This window comes from Erythrolamprus reginae, chromosome Z (genome assembly GCF_031021105.1).
Source record: "Erythrolamprus reginae isolate rEryReg1 chromosome Z, rEryReg1.hap1, whole genome shotgun sequence".
NCBI classification, from domain to species: Eukaryota; Metazoa; Chordata; class Lepidosauria; order Squamata; family Dipsadidae; genus Erythrolamprus; species Erythrolamprus reginae.
Window position 1 is genome coordinate 55,634,491 of NC_091963.1, and position 14,452 is coordinate 55,648,942.

General features: G+C 39.7%; 1 protein-coding gene across 9 annotated transcripts in view; it reads right to left on the bottom strand.

Annotated features, from left to right (window-relative positions):
• The window catches only part of TCAIM (T cell activation inhibitor, mitochondrial), a 115,928-nt gene extending 101,922 nt beyond the window's left edge, over positions 1-14,006 (bottom strand). For 3 of the 9 annotated variants that reach the window (XM_070729579.1, XM_070729583.1, XM_070729587.1), the window contains exons 1-6: positions 13,614-13,905; positions 12,672-12,737; positions 12,017-12,140; positions 7,561-7,714; positions 4,786-5,038; positions 210-332 (exon numbers count right to left, since the gene is read on the bottom strand). In XM_070729579.1, coding sequence (XP_070585680.1) covers positions 210-332; positions 4,786-5,038; positions 7,561-7,714; positions 12,017-12,140; positions 12,672-12,700 — 683 coding nt within the window. In that variant the 5' untranslated portion in view covers positions 12,701-12,737; positions 13,614-13,905. The other 6 variants (XM_070729582.1, XM_070729581.1, XM_070729580.1 and 3 more) reach the window with 6 other exon arrangements.
• Between the last annotated feature and the right edge of the window lie 446 nt (positions 14,007-14,452).

Genomic DNA, 14,452 nt, shown 5'->3' on the forward strand with positions numbered 1-14,452 from the left:
CAATTATTTCTTAGAAAAGCACTTGTGATACAGGTTTTTTTAAAGTAAAAACTATTTTTCTCATACTTTATATATAATAATCTTCATCAGACACATGTTTTAGCATAATTTAAAATGTATTTGCTGGGGCCTGTTTATTTTACATCTATTTATCTATTTATCTTGAAAATTCTACAAAAAAGTTACTCTCCAAAAATTTAATATATTACCTAATATCAGAGAGCTGCAACTGCTGACACAGTTCATTTTTCAAACGATCTAATTCTCTTCTGAGTGGTAAACTGTCCTTCAGCTTCTTCGTGGCACTTTTTTCATTATTATCTAACCAGGAGCTACAAAGGAGGTGGTAAGAAACAAATACAAATTACCACTGCATTTAAAAATTAGTGGCACAAAATATTATTAATGGGAGTCTGCTATTCTCAGTTAAAAAGTTAAAAATCATGAGAGAACAGAAGAATATCTAATGGCTATAAGCACTAACAATATATAACCAGTATAAAGTTAAGACCCAGTACAAAATCCATTTTATGCATAATTTAAAAATTAGCTATAGTCTACTTTTATATAATTTTGAACTGGAAGTAGTTTCTTTGAGCATACAAGTCAATGCCCCCTGCCTTGTTCCTCCAAGATTCTCTAGTCATGCTGTAGTTGTAAAGAGTAATGGGCAGCCATTCAGTAAAGGGGGGGGGGATTCGCGCGTGCGCGCCCATCCTTCAGCTTCCTGTACATGCTCAGAGTTGTGGCCCGAAGCAGTCCCACCTAGGAGCCACCAGCGGGAAGAAATCCTCCAGGAAGGAAAGTAGCTAATTTGGGAGACAACGCTCCCCCGTCACCCCTGTCACTCGCTTGCCAGAGTCTCCACGAGCTGCTCTCCTTCCTGGAGGTTTTCTTTCTGCTGGTGGCTCCTGGCCGGGACTGACCGCTGCCGCCATCGCTGCGCCTTGCAGCACCCAGCCCCGCGGCCAACGGCTAGCCGCATCAGCAGCAGCATCAGAGGCATCCCACACCCGCCGGACAAGCACCACGCTCTCTGGGCCCACCTACAGGGGGGCACTGTTGCTGCTGGCTAGGACGAGATTTGGCTGCTGCACATGCGCAGAACCTGAATCTCGCATACACAACGCATGCATGGCTGGCGGTGATGGAGCTGTGTATGCAGCTCCATTTCCACCATTCCACTTCCTGCGCACCCCGGCTGTAAACATGTATTTAAGATTCTAATGCTATCTACACTTATTGCATATAGAATTACATTTCTTTACAGATTTTTTTCAAACAGAATCTTCTCTGTTCATGAGATGTTACCGTATATACTAGAGTATAAGCCGAGTTTTTCAGACCAAAAAATGGGCTGAAAAACCCGACCTCGGCTTATACTCGGGCCACTGAGGAGTCACCACAAGAGGGCGCCCCGCTGGAGCCCGGCAGGCATTGCTTCAAAAACGGAGCGGCCTGAAGAACTGGAGCCGGGTGAGACATTGATAGAAATGGCAGCGGGGCGGGGCCCTGCAGCTCGTCTCTCTCATTTCCTCACTTGCTTTTTTTCTTTTTAAAATATTTAAATACCGATAAATAAATATGCTGTCGGCTGCTTCCTCTTCTCCTCTTTTGTTTTCTCCTGTCAGTTGCGGTCCTGGAGGAAAAGGAGGAAAGGAAAGAGGCGAGGCTTCTTTTTTCTTTCCTCTTCCTCCGTTTCCTTCGCAGCTGCAGCTGCCGTCCCAAGTGGATCTCTTTAGCAAATTTGCTTCCCTGAACAACACATGGGGCAATAAAGGGAGACGGAGGAGGAGGGAGGATCAGGGGTGGGAGGGAGATCCAGCCAGCGAGCCAGCCAGCAAGCTAAGGGGGGGGGACAGCATGAACTCTCTCCAGGCTTTAGAAGCCCCCAGCCGGAGAGAGAAGCAGATTTGCTAAAGATATCCACTTGGCGCGGTAGCAGGGAAAGAAGGAGGAGGACAGCCTCTTTCCTCCTTCTCCCCCAGGGCTGTGGGCTAGTCTGGCTCTCCTCCTACTTTCCCTGCTGCCCTCCCAAGTGGATCTCTTTAGCAAATCTGCTTCCCCCAACAACACATGGGGCAATAAAGGGAGACGGAGGAGGAGGAGGGAGGATCAGGGTGGGAGGGAGATCCAGCCAGCGAGCCAGCCAGCAAGCTAAAGGGGGGGGGGACACGGCATGAACTCTCTCCAGGCTTCTAAAAACTTCTCAAGTTTAAAGATCCCTGGGTTAGAGTTAAAAATGCAAGAGTCTTCAAACCTGAAAAGATTAAGGCTTGTGGACTTCAACTCCTACTCCTGAAGTAGCATGGCTGGTGCAGGAATTCTGGGAGTTGAAGTCCAATAGTCTTAAAACTGTCAAGTTTAAAGAGCCCTGGGTTAGGGTTAAAAATGCAAGAGTCTTCAAACCTGAAAAGATTAAGGCTTGTGGACTTCAACTCCTACTCCTGAAGTAGCATGGTTGGTGCAGGAATTCTGGGAGTTGAAGTCCACTAGTCTTAAAACTGTCAAGTTTAAAGAGCCCTGGGTTAGGGTTAAAAATGCAAGAGTCTTCAAACCTGAAAAGATTAAGGCTTGTGGACTTCAACTCCTACTCCTGAAGTAGCATGGCTGGTGCAGGAATTCTGGGAATTGAAGTCCACTAGTCTTAAAACTGTCAAGTTTAAAGAGCCCTGGGTTAGGGTTAAAAATGCAAGAGTCTTCAAACCTGAAAAGATTAAGGCTTGTGGACTTCAACTCCTACTCCTGAAGTAGCATGGTTGGTGCAGGAATTCTGGGAGTTGAAGTCCACTAGTCTTAAAACTGTCAAGTTTAAAAAGCCCTGGGTTAGGGTTAAAAATGCAAGTCTTCAAACCTGAAAAGATTAAGGCTTGTGGACTTCAACTCCTACTCCTGAAGTAGCATGGTTGGTGCAGGAATTCTGGGAGTTGAAGTCCACTAGTCTTAAAACTGTCAAGTTTAAAGAGCCCTGGGTTAGGGTTAAAAATGCAAGAGTCTTCAAACCTGAAAAGATTAAGGCTTGTGGACTTCAACTCCTACTCCTGAAGTAGCATGGCTGGTGCAGGAATTCTGGGAGTTGAAGTCCACTAGTCTTAAAACTGTCAAGTTTAAAGAGCCCTGGGTTAGGATTAAAAATGCAAGAGTCTTCAAACCTGAAAAGATTAAGGCTTGTGGACTTCAACTCCTACTCCTGAAGTAGCATGGTTGGTGCAGGAATTCTGGGAGTTGAAGTCCACTAGTCTTAAAACTGTCAAGTTTAAAGAGCCCTGGGTTAGGGTTAAAAATGCAAGAGTCTTCAAACCTGAAAAGATTAAGGCTTGTGGACTTCAACTCCTACTCCTGAAGTAGCATGGCTGGTGCAGGAATTCTGGGAATTGAAGTCCACTAGTCTTAAAACTGTCAAGTTTAAAGAGCCCTGGGTTAGGTTTAGAAATAGGTTTTAGCTTGGTTGCTAAGTGAGCTACTTTTTTTACTTTTTAATTTATTGTTATTACCAGATTGCTTTTGTTTACCCTCTTTTAAATTTACAGAGCTAGTTTACTGGTTTTCTTTAAAATAAATATTCTAAAACATTTAATCTACTGATTTCTCAATTAATGTAATTTTATTGGTTTCCATTTTTATAAGTTACCAGTAGCCACTGCATTTTCTAACCTCGGCTTATACTCGGGTGAATAAGTTTTCCCAGTTTTTGTGGCAAAACTGGTGCCTCGGCTTATACTCAGGTGGGCTTATACTCGAGTATATACGGTAAATGAAAATACATTCGTGTTTAGCTAATGTTTTTCGGGAATGTATATCTAAAAAGCAAATACTTTCACTTCAATATTTGCAGTGAAAATTGGAGGAAATAAAATACAGTGGTACCTCGTGATACAAACCCCTCGCCATACAAACAATGCAAGATACGAACCCGGGGTTCGGAAATTTTTTGCCTCTTCTTCAGAACTTCAGGCCAGCCGAAATGTGGACTCCAGGAAGGACGTCTTCGTGACGTCAAAGCTCCGCCCATGGAATTCCCTATTGGGATTCCCCATCTCCTTTTGAGCCTCCCGACCGGCCCGACAGCTCCGCGGCTCTTTTGAAAAGCTGACAGCCGGGTGGCAGGGCTTCTCAGCGACCTCCTGAACCCGAACGCCAATCCCGAACTTTTGCCAAACTTCCGGGTTTGGCGTTCAGGAGAACGCCGAGAAGCCCCCCGGCTGTTTCAAAAGGCAACAGCCGGGCAGCGGGGCTTCTCGGCAGCCTCCCGAACGCCGAACCCAGAAGTTCGGCAAAAGTTGGGGTTTGGCGTTTGGGTTCGGGAGGACGCCGAGAAGCCCCCCGACTGTTTCAAAAGGCAACAGCCGGGCAGCGGGGCTTCTCGGCAGCCAACCGAACCCGAAGTTTTGCCGAACTTCCGGGTTCGGCATTGGGAGAACGCTGAGAAGCGCCCGGCTGTTTCAAAAGGTGACAGCCGGGCGGCGTTTTTTTGCTTTTTTTTTTCTTGCACGCATTAATTCATTTTACATTGTTTCCTATGGGAAACAATGTTTCGTCTTACAAACTTTTCGCCTTACGAACCTCCTCTGGGAACCAATTAAGTTCATAAGACGAGGTATTACTGTATTTGATGCAGATAAAGACATTTTTCTAGACAAAAATCTAGCGGTTTGCTGATATAAAGTTTAAAATATAAAAGTGCATGGTCAAAGAAAGACAATGGGCTTATTGGCTGGGCAAGATCTCTGCTTCAAACTGAATAGTTTGTAAAGAAGTTAACTGAGCATATTTTTATATCACTACCTCAGGGTAGTTTCCATCCTCTGGGCTTGCTCTAGTTCTTCCTCAGGATCCTTGAATCCAGTAAAAGAGTAATATGTCTTGTCCCATTTAATAGGCCTATGAAACATTCTTTTGGTTTCCTGCACAGACTGAGTATTTATACTATCATTCAAGCTTTGGACATGGTCTGTAGATAAACTGCAGGAGTTCAAGATATCTAACACTGTGTTTAACAAGTCTCTGGTGTGCAAAGTAAAACTCACTGCTCGAAATCCTATGAAATAAACAGAACAAGATTGTATTTAAGTGAATGCATTTATATTGTTTCTATACTTTTAAAAACAATGCAAATCAGAGCTTGAAGACTAAACTTTTATAGTTAGTAATCATAATGCTAAGTCTGAGATTGTTATAAGGATCTGATTTCTATTGAGAATACTTGAAACAAATTCTGCTGCATGAATTCATTAGAATTTGTACTAAGATTGATAGCAATAGATTTTCCTATAAAGAGCTTTATAATCTTATTTTTGATTATTACTATATTTGGTCAGATATTTGATCTACAAGAACTTGATAAAATATATAAATGGATACTATTTTTATATAAACCACACAGTACAACAAGAGGCAACATACAAACTTTCTAAATAAAGCTACTATCTATATACTATATAAACATAATTACACTGACAATTCAAAACAATTATCCATTTTATGCATAATTTATCTATTATTATATTTTACAATCTTCTGTAATTCTGTACTCAATTAAATGGTATATAAATGAAATAAAATAAACAAACAAACTATACATTATTCATTTACAACACTCTCATCAACCTGGTGTATTCCAGTTATATTAAGATGAAACACATAGCATGAAGGACCCCAGATTGAGAAGAATATCTTATCTAATTAAGATTTTTTTTCTCCTGGAGATTTTTAATTATGAAATTATTTCCATAATAACATTCTCAGGGATTTTTTTTCTGTATAATCATGTTGGATTCTCAGATATCACCTGGATAATTCCCTGCAATTTTCCCGGCAAAGTTTTTAGGAAGCAATTTCGCATTGCCTCTTTCCTAGAATTGAGAAAAAGTAACTAGTCCAAGGTTACCCATCTTGCTTTGTGATGAAGGTGGAACTCACGGTCTTCTAATTTCTACTCTGATGCCTTGACCTCTATGCCAAACTTCCCCTCATAAGAAAAATATTAATAACAGGAAAAAAAGCTAAGCCCCAAACTGCATATAACTTTTAGTTTCAAATGATATCCTACTGCTAAATCAGGCAAGATATTACGCAGTTTTACAGAAAGTACTCAACTTATATCAATAATTGGGACTAGAATTTCTGTCATTAATCAATGTAAAGTCTGACTGCATAGTTTACCAATGGCAATCCCCACAAGCTTGGTTGATATCATCAACTGAATTCCAAAGTGCTTAAACAAGGCAACTTCTTGCTGGATTTCCACAATCAAAGTCAATGGTGAAGTCTGTACAACGTTGCAGATTCCAGGCCAGCAAGCAAGTAGCTGCTTCTAGGTAAGGAAGAGAGTGAGGGGATGTGGAGGTGGTCAGGAAAGGTGCATGTAGCTGCATGAGAGGTGCCGTGCAGATCAGAGAGGGTATACAGGGATGCATAAAGAGATGATTCAGAAGTTAGGGGGGTGCATAAGATAGACAAGAGACACTAAGCAGGTCGGAATAGTACGCAGGGCTTCATGAGTTCTGCATGGGTTTAAGAACGATGTATGTGGCCACTCTAGAAACTTGCTTCTTTCTTTGTTTGCTTCCCCATTAACTTTCTGTGGAAAATAGCAGAGAAGATTGCAAATAGCAAACATGACATTGCAGATGCTTGGTAACTGATCATATGTACAAATAGGTATCCAAATGCCCAGACTGAAATCTCATGATCATAGTGATGCAAGTGCTTAGACAGGTATATGTCTAAGAACCAACTGTAACCATTGTATATTTAGCATCATTGTAACTTCTAAGTCATTGGATGAATATAAATCAATAAATACTTCATTTATATATACTGACAAAAGGAATAGTAAAGTCACTATGGATATAGAAAAGAATTTGGGATTATATTAAGGAGATATACAGAGTGCGTCCAAAAAAGTAATGTATTTTTTAAAGTAATTCATTGAACAGATTTGCACAAACACTTAAAATTCTTCAAAGTACTGTCCTTCGGCCTCTACACATTTTTTCCAGTGACTCTGCCATGACCGGTATGTGCCCTGGAAGGCGTCTTCAGGGATCTCTCGCAAGGTCTTCGTCACGGCTGATTGGATCTCTTCTATGGATGAAAAACGGGTTACTTTCAGGGCTGGGAACAAAAAGAAGTCTTCTGGGGCGACAACAGGACTATTGGGGATGTGGGGCAGCGTTGGCACCTGGTGTTTGGCCAGAAACTCGCGGACTCATAGCGCATTGTAGCAAGGCGTGTTTTTCGTCCATAGAAGAGATCCAATCAGCCATGACGAAGACGTTGCGAGAGGTCCCCGAAGAAGCCTTCCAGGGCACGTACCAGTCATGGCAGAGTCGCTGGAAAAAATGTGTAGAGGCCCAAGTAGAGTACTTTGAAGAATTTTAATGTTTGTGCAAATCTGTTCAATATATTACTTTTTTTAAAAAAATTGCATTACTTTTTGAATGCACCCTGTATTGAAGATTTCCTAGCACATAATGTAAAACAATTTCAAACACAAGAGGAGTGTCAAGTTACCATAATCTGTCAGTGATTTAGTAAAATTCCAATAATTAAAAATACCTGCAGTACCAAATGGTTCTTGGACACTAGAATGGCTTTGTTCTCTCTCTCGTACATAAAAAGTGAGTCGAGTTGGTTTAAATGATCTGAAGCCTGGTTTCTGGAGATTCTCCAAATATCCATTTAATCTTTTCAGAGAATTTTCATTGATTTCCTGAAAATAACAAAATACTCAAATGCACAGACTGATTACAAATTAAAGCAGATACATTCCGAGAAATAGATTACAACCACCTTACTTAATAAAATGCAGTATATTCCAGAAGAACAAATATTTTTCTTTAACTTTATTTTTTCAGTCACAATGAAAGATATGGCATTGTTTAGAATACTGCAGAATTTCTATTAAGGTAAAAAGTAACACATTATGATTGTTTCAATGGTAAATGAAGAAAATTCACCTTTGCCACTGTCTTTGCCAAAGAATCCGAGCAATCATTCAACTAATGAAACATTTACATGTTTATTTTAATAGATTTATATCCCCATATCAAAACAATTCACCTTGTGTGCAGCCAGAATCTGAAAATAACATTTAACGCAGCAGAGTACTTAAAGCAAAATGATTCTGTTGAGATTGGTGTATGTCAGACTGATTGGGTTAGATTTTAGGGGTGATACTGAAATATAATTTTATCATACTTTATTTATCTACCGGTATATATTAAATTATTTTATTTCATTCCAATTTCATTTTAAACTGTATTTTATCCAATTCAGTTTTAAATTGTTTTTATCACATTTTAATAATAATTTGTTTCTGGAAATCTGCACTTTGATATGGCCCAAGGGTGAATCAGTAAAGTAACCTGACTAACTAGAATTATATGCTAACTCAAATCGATGAGAGATTGTATATCTAAATAAATATACAGAATTCAAACAACATATATCTAATAAAAACCATACATTGGGGAACACCAATCAAATAAAGAAGTTATCAAAATTGCTAAAACAACAACAAATGATATAATTTCCATTTTCCAAGTCTGCCAAATATATATATTACAGTGATCCCTCGAGTTTCGCGATCTCGAGCTTCGTGAAACGCTTTATCGCGATTTAAAAAAAAATATTAATTTTTTAAAAACCCACTTCCACGTTTGGCTTCAGGACTCAGCTGGGAAGCGGCGCGGCTGTTTTAAAAGGTCGCAGCCGGCCTGGGGGGCTTCCCAGCACCCCCCAAACCCCCAACCTGGGTCTTCCAAGCCGCCCACGCAAAGGGGAAACCCCGGCTCCTCGCTGATGCCCGCCGCTCGCCCGCCCGCCAGCAAGAGGGGGAAGACCCAGGGAAGGTTCCTTCGGCCGCCCAGCAGCTGATCTGCTCGGTAGCGCAGCAGCAGCGAGGAGCCGAATCGGGGTTTCCCCTTTGCGTGGGCGGCGGGGAACGCAAACTCCACCATCTACGCATGCGCGGCAATAGAAAAAAAGGGCGCGCATGCGCAGATGGTGTTTTTACTTCCGCAATCCTACATCGCGAAAAATCGATTATCGCGAGGGGTCTTGGAACGGAACCCTCACGATAATAGAGGGATCACTGTATTACTATTACTATTATTGTTGTTCTGGATTCTGGTAGAACTTTGATTACATTGAAAATAACGCTTACTGAATGCAGGATTTCATAAACAAAAAACCTCCATTTTTATTCTCCTCTCCTCCATATTAAAAATACAATACAGTCACATTCCTCTTTCTTTATCTTTAGCAATTAGAAGAGCACACAAACTTTCCTCCATGCCTTCTCCCTTATCTTAAGATTTATGTCTATACAGCGTAATTCAAAAGCACCAGGAATAGCTGCGAAATAATAATGAATAAGCTAACTCACTTCGGAGCCAAAACGATACACTTCCATGATGGATCACAACATTGAAAAACTCCGCCCTTCTTCCCCGCTGGCACTCTGACTTGATGAATTCATGACTCCAGTAATTAACCCGTTCCTCTCCTTATCTTTTTCCTAACACTTGCTCCCTGCACCTTTGAACTCTTCTGAAGTGAGGATTTAACCAGCGATTGTTTGTCTCTTCTTCACTGGAGTCTGGACTCATAGCAACATCTTGTGGCTGGCCTCCCACCTGTTCTGATACCTGTAACCCAGGGCCTGCCACTAATTCATAAATACTATCTGTATCAGAGTCATCAACTTCTTCAGTATCCTCCAACTGACCAGGAGTATGTACAGCAATTATTATTTGTTAGATTTGTATGCTGCCCTCTCCGAAGACTCAGAGAATATATATCAAGTTTTAATAGTTTTTCTAAATCTAAGAAGGTTGGGACTAGCCAAATTCCAGGTGAACACTGTTTTACAGAATGTTCCAGTTAATTGCATATATTTTAATTTCTCTATTTTGAGTAAGCAATATTTTTCTCATATCCAAGTTCTTTCTGAGTGTGTACTCTTGATATTTTCAGGGCCATTGTCTTCTTCCTAAGGCAGAGAGGAAGTGATTGGCTCAATCTAACCCCCCTGGTTTCATGCATAAATCAGGATCAGAACTCATGGTATTTCAGTTTCTTCTAGTTTTTAGACTGGTGCTTTCATTTTTACATCAGTCGAATTTATCTAATCTGTCTGATCTATAAATACATGTATATGTTCCAAAAGCATAATAAAAGAATAATCTTTATCTCTTACAAAAGGATGCCTCTTTAAGTAGTTCAATAGTAAACAATTTGCAAGTGTTTTGTGTGTGAAAAATACTACATTACAACATCTACATCAGATTAACAAGCTACAAGTTAAGTACAAACTTGAGTTACCTAGAAGTATTAAATAGTGCAGTCTTACGTATGTTGAAAATTCAGATGTCTAAATACCGGGGTTTTGGGGTTTTTTAGTATAAGACACACCTTTTTCCTTCCTAATAGAGACTGATAATTTCTGTGTGTCTTATACTCTGATTGTAGCTTTTTTCCCCGCCCTAACTAGTTGCTAATGATCTTTCCAGCTCTTACCTTGCAGACTCTTTCATTGTTTCTCTCTGCTAAGAATGTTTTCCAAACCCTGCCTTTGTAGGGGTTTTTTTTCATTCTCTACTTGCTCCAAGTGTTTCTTTCCAGCCCTAACCAGGTGCTAATGATCTTCCCAGCTCTTACTGGCCTGCAAGCTCTTTCATTGTTACTCTCTGCGAAGAATGTTTTTTAAGCCCTAAGTCTTTGCAGGGTTTTTTTCATTACTCTACTTGCTCCAATGTTTCTTTCCAGGAACTAATGATGTTCCCAACTCTTATTGGCTTGCAAGCTCTTTCATTGTTACTCTCTGCGAAGAATGTTTTCTAAGCCCTAAGTCTTTGTAGGGTTTTTTTCATTACTCTACTTGCTCCAATGTTTCTTTCCAGGAGCTAATGATGTTCCCAGCTCTTATTGGCTTGCAAGCTTTCATTGTTAGCCTTGCCGAATAAGGTTTTTTTAAAGCCCTAATCAGGGGATAAAATAATGTGCTGAAGCTGACCAGACTAAGGACACTAGCCAGATGAGTATCTGATAAGCAGATTCTTTTCCCTATTTTCCTCCCCAAAAACTAAGTTGCATCTTATACTCTGAAAAATATGGTAATTAAAAATAGTTTCCTTGCTTTTTCACTATGTTACTGCTGACAAGAAACAAGAAAAGGAAAGTGATTTCATTTTGCTAAATTTCTATGGAGATTTTCAGTCATCCAGGTCATGGTTGTCCCAAAAGTGCTTTTTCAAAAGGCAACAGGACTTTGTTTTTTTTGCTTGAAGATGTTTTGCTTCTCACCCAAAAAGCTTCTTCAGTCCAGCTGCCATCATTTCAGTAAAATAAGCTAGCATATTTTTGGAGTATAAAATGCACCTATTCCCCCCCTAAAAGAAAGGGGAAATGTTGGTGCATCTTATACACCAAATAGGGCCATTTTTGGCCTCCCAAAGCCTTACCCCTGCATCCCCTTTTAGGAAAAATTGGCCTGTTTGTCTCCAAAATAGGGTGCACAGATAGTTGGAAGGCCTGCAGAGTGCTTCTGGGGGTTGGATGAAGGCATTTTTGCAAAAAAACAAGTGAAAACCTGACCTGGTTTTGTGAAAAACGGGGTGCACAGAGGGTTTGGGGTGCCTGCAGATTGCTGCTGGATATTGGAGGAAGGGAAAAACACCCTAGTTTTTCAAAAAAACAGGCAAAATTTGGGGTATTTTTCAGAAAAATCGGGGTATTTTTCCCTTCCCCCAGCACCCAGAGAAGCACTCTGCAGGCCTAAAACCTCTGTGCACTCCATTTTTTGCAAAAATGGGTGAAAAAATAGGCCCCTTTTTGCAAAAAACAGGGCATGCAGAGGCCTGCAGAATGCTCCTGGAGCTGGGGAGAACAAAACCTTTTTTTTTCTTACTTGTCTCTTTGAAATCTTGGTGCGTTTTATAAACCAATGTGTCTTATAGTCTGAAAAATACAGTATATAGAATTGTATCTTTAAAAGATAGATGTTTTTTACCCTTTCTCTGGGATGCTGACCAAAAAAATCTGGATGTACGGCAAAATAGAATGGTCGCAGAGCATTTATAGCATCAGCCCCAGATAATGCTCTTGCCTGCAATTGTAGTTTCTTGAAACATAACCTTAAACAAACAAACAAAAATTGTTAGCCAAACAAACAAAAGTTTTGTTCAGGGTAATGACACGTTACATTAAGGGTGGATAAGCCAACAAAATTAGATTTGACCATTCTAGGTTACAACAGCATAGGAAAAAGTGAGCTACTGTATAACTATTTTTCATACTTATGAAAATTTCAACATCCTCATGGTTACATGATCAAAATGCTTGGTAACTAGCTTCTATTTATGACAGGTGCAGTTCATCTTTTGCAAAATTCTGAGAAACAAAATAAATTTAAAAGCCAGTTTCATTTAACAAGTATGTTGCTAGATTAATAACTGCAGTGATTTACTTTATAATTATCTCACTTAGCAATGGAAATTTTGGACTCAATTATGGTCTTAAGTCGAAGAGTACCTATATTTTCAGACTAATTTATAAGATTAAATTATTAAATCAATTTAAGGATTCTATGAACTCAATTCACTTTTTATTCAAATGAATATAACCATTTTAAATGGTATATTAAAAACTGTGCAAAGAAACTTTACCTCCTTACTATCAACCAATGGCAAAACATTTCTGTTTAATCTGGATTCCAAACTGATCCTAAATTTCTATAAACAAAGAAAAAAATCATTAATGTATATTTTGTAGTGCTAGTTATATATACAAAATAAAACAGAAAAAGTAGTGGAAATTACTGATTGCTTAACATTGTGGAACAAAAATGTGATAGCTTAAAAAAACTGATGAAAAGAAGATGTCTTCTCAAAACAATAAATCACAATGTTTCTGATACAAAAATATTATAGCTGCTTACCTTGGCCTGCAATTCAAAGTTAAGATGAAATGGACAAGAAAGTTATATAGGATTGAATCAGAATTATTGCTGATGAAATGATCTCTTCTCCATTATTTAAATTTTTGTGTATTTAAAAAAATGTAAGACTACTAAAAAATTAACTTGTCATTGTCTTTCAACAATACAGAAATTGTTAGCTAACGTCTTCTTTCAATATGTTTGATTTTCCAATCTAATTTACAACATTGGGATTTTGTGGAAGCCTCCTATAGAAGGACTGATCAGTAAACTAAACATGTTTATTTTTTCTAGAACAGCAAATGTTGTAGGGCTATTTTATTTAGACATGTCTACCGGTATAGTTACGATATCCATCAAAGATTCTGAATTGTTAAAATTATAAAAAGTTTTTCAGAAGCTTAAGGTAATTAACTTTATGTACTAAAATATGCAGACAAAATGAACTTATTATATAACAGAAAATGGTATACAATATAGACCCATTAAGCTGCATGCCATTCCAAAATCCAATTATTTCTTAGCTTCTTTTGAGAGTGCCTGGATCGGTATTTAACACACATGCGCGCGCTATGCCAACTTGGATTCAAGACTTCACAGGCCTAAGCGAAGGACATTAGCGGAGATAGTCGTATAACAACTCAGACAAACCCTCAATAAGTTTTCAAACCTGAAATTACTAAAGCACTGAAGCAAACCCTTGTTCTTACAAGCCAGTCATTAGGCGCTTGGCGTATTACATCAACAGTTTCCTGTCACAGTAACCGCTCTGCCTGCTGCCGCTCCCCGCCTTAGCTGTTTCTTCAAGTAACCGGGATACCATAGCTTCATACGAAATATCCCAAGGTTCAGACGGCCTGATACAACCTCTCCACAAGGAACCTTCACCGCCCAAGAAGACCCTTTGAGGGGTAAGAGGCGCTCCGCCCGCCAAGCAACGTCAACGTATTTTTGCCACCCCCTTGACGTCACCACTCCTACACCACCACCCCCTACCGCGTTTTGAAAGGCGGAGCGGCATCGCTCACAATTCTGCGCCGCTGCAGTTTCTGGAGTGTATATCGTTTGGCAGACGATTTAGCTCTATCAAGTTCCTTTAATATCAGTTGAAAGACCTCGATTCCTTTAACTGGAACCGGAATTTTAGCTCCTCAGCGTTGTCTTTATTTGAGGGATTCGTGGAGCACATTTATACAATCTGCTGACAGGACATTCCCCAGACTTTAAGAGTAGATATACCATAAGCCGGTGATCATTTCTGCTGCAAAAAGAATGAAATTCCAAAGCAACTGAAGTTGTGTGTATGTGCGTGCGCGCATGTGTGTGTTTTGTTGTTTATGTGTGTGTGTCAGTGAGAAAGAGGGTTGGAATATTCAATGTTCACTTGGTATTAGAGATATCAAAGTCTTTTTGGTGGTGGAATAATAAAATGTCCACTGGAAATTGCAGTAATCAAAAGTCTCTTTGGTGTTGGAGTATTCAAATGTTCCCTAGGGATTGCAATGTTGA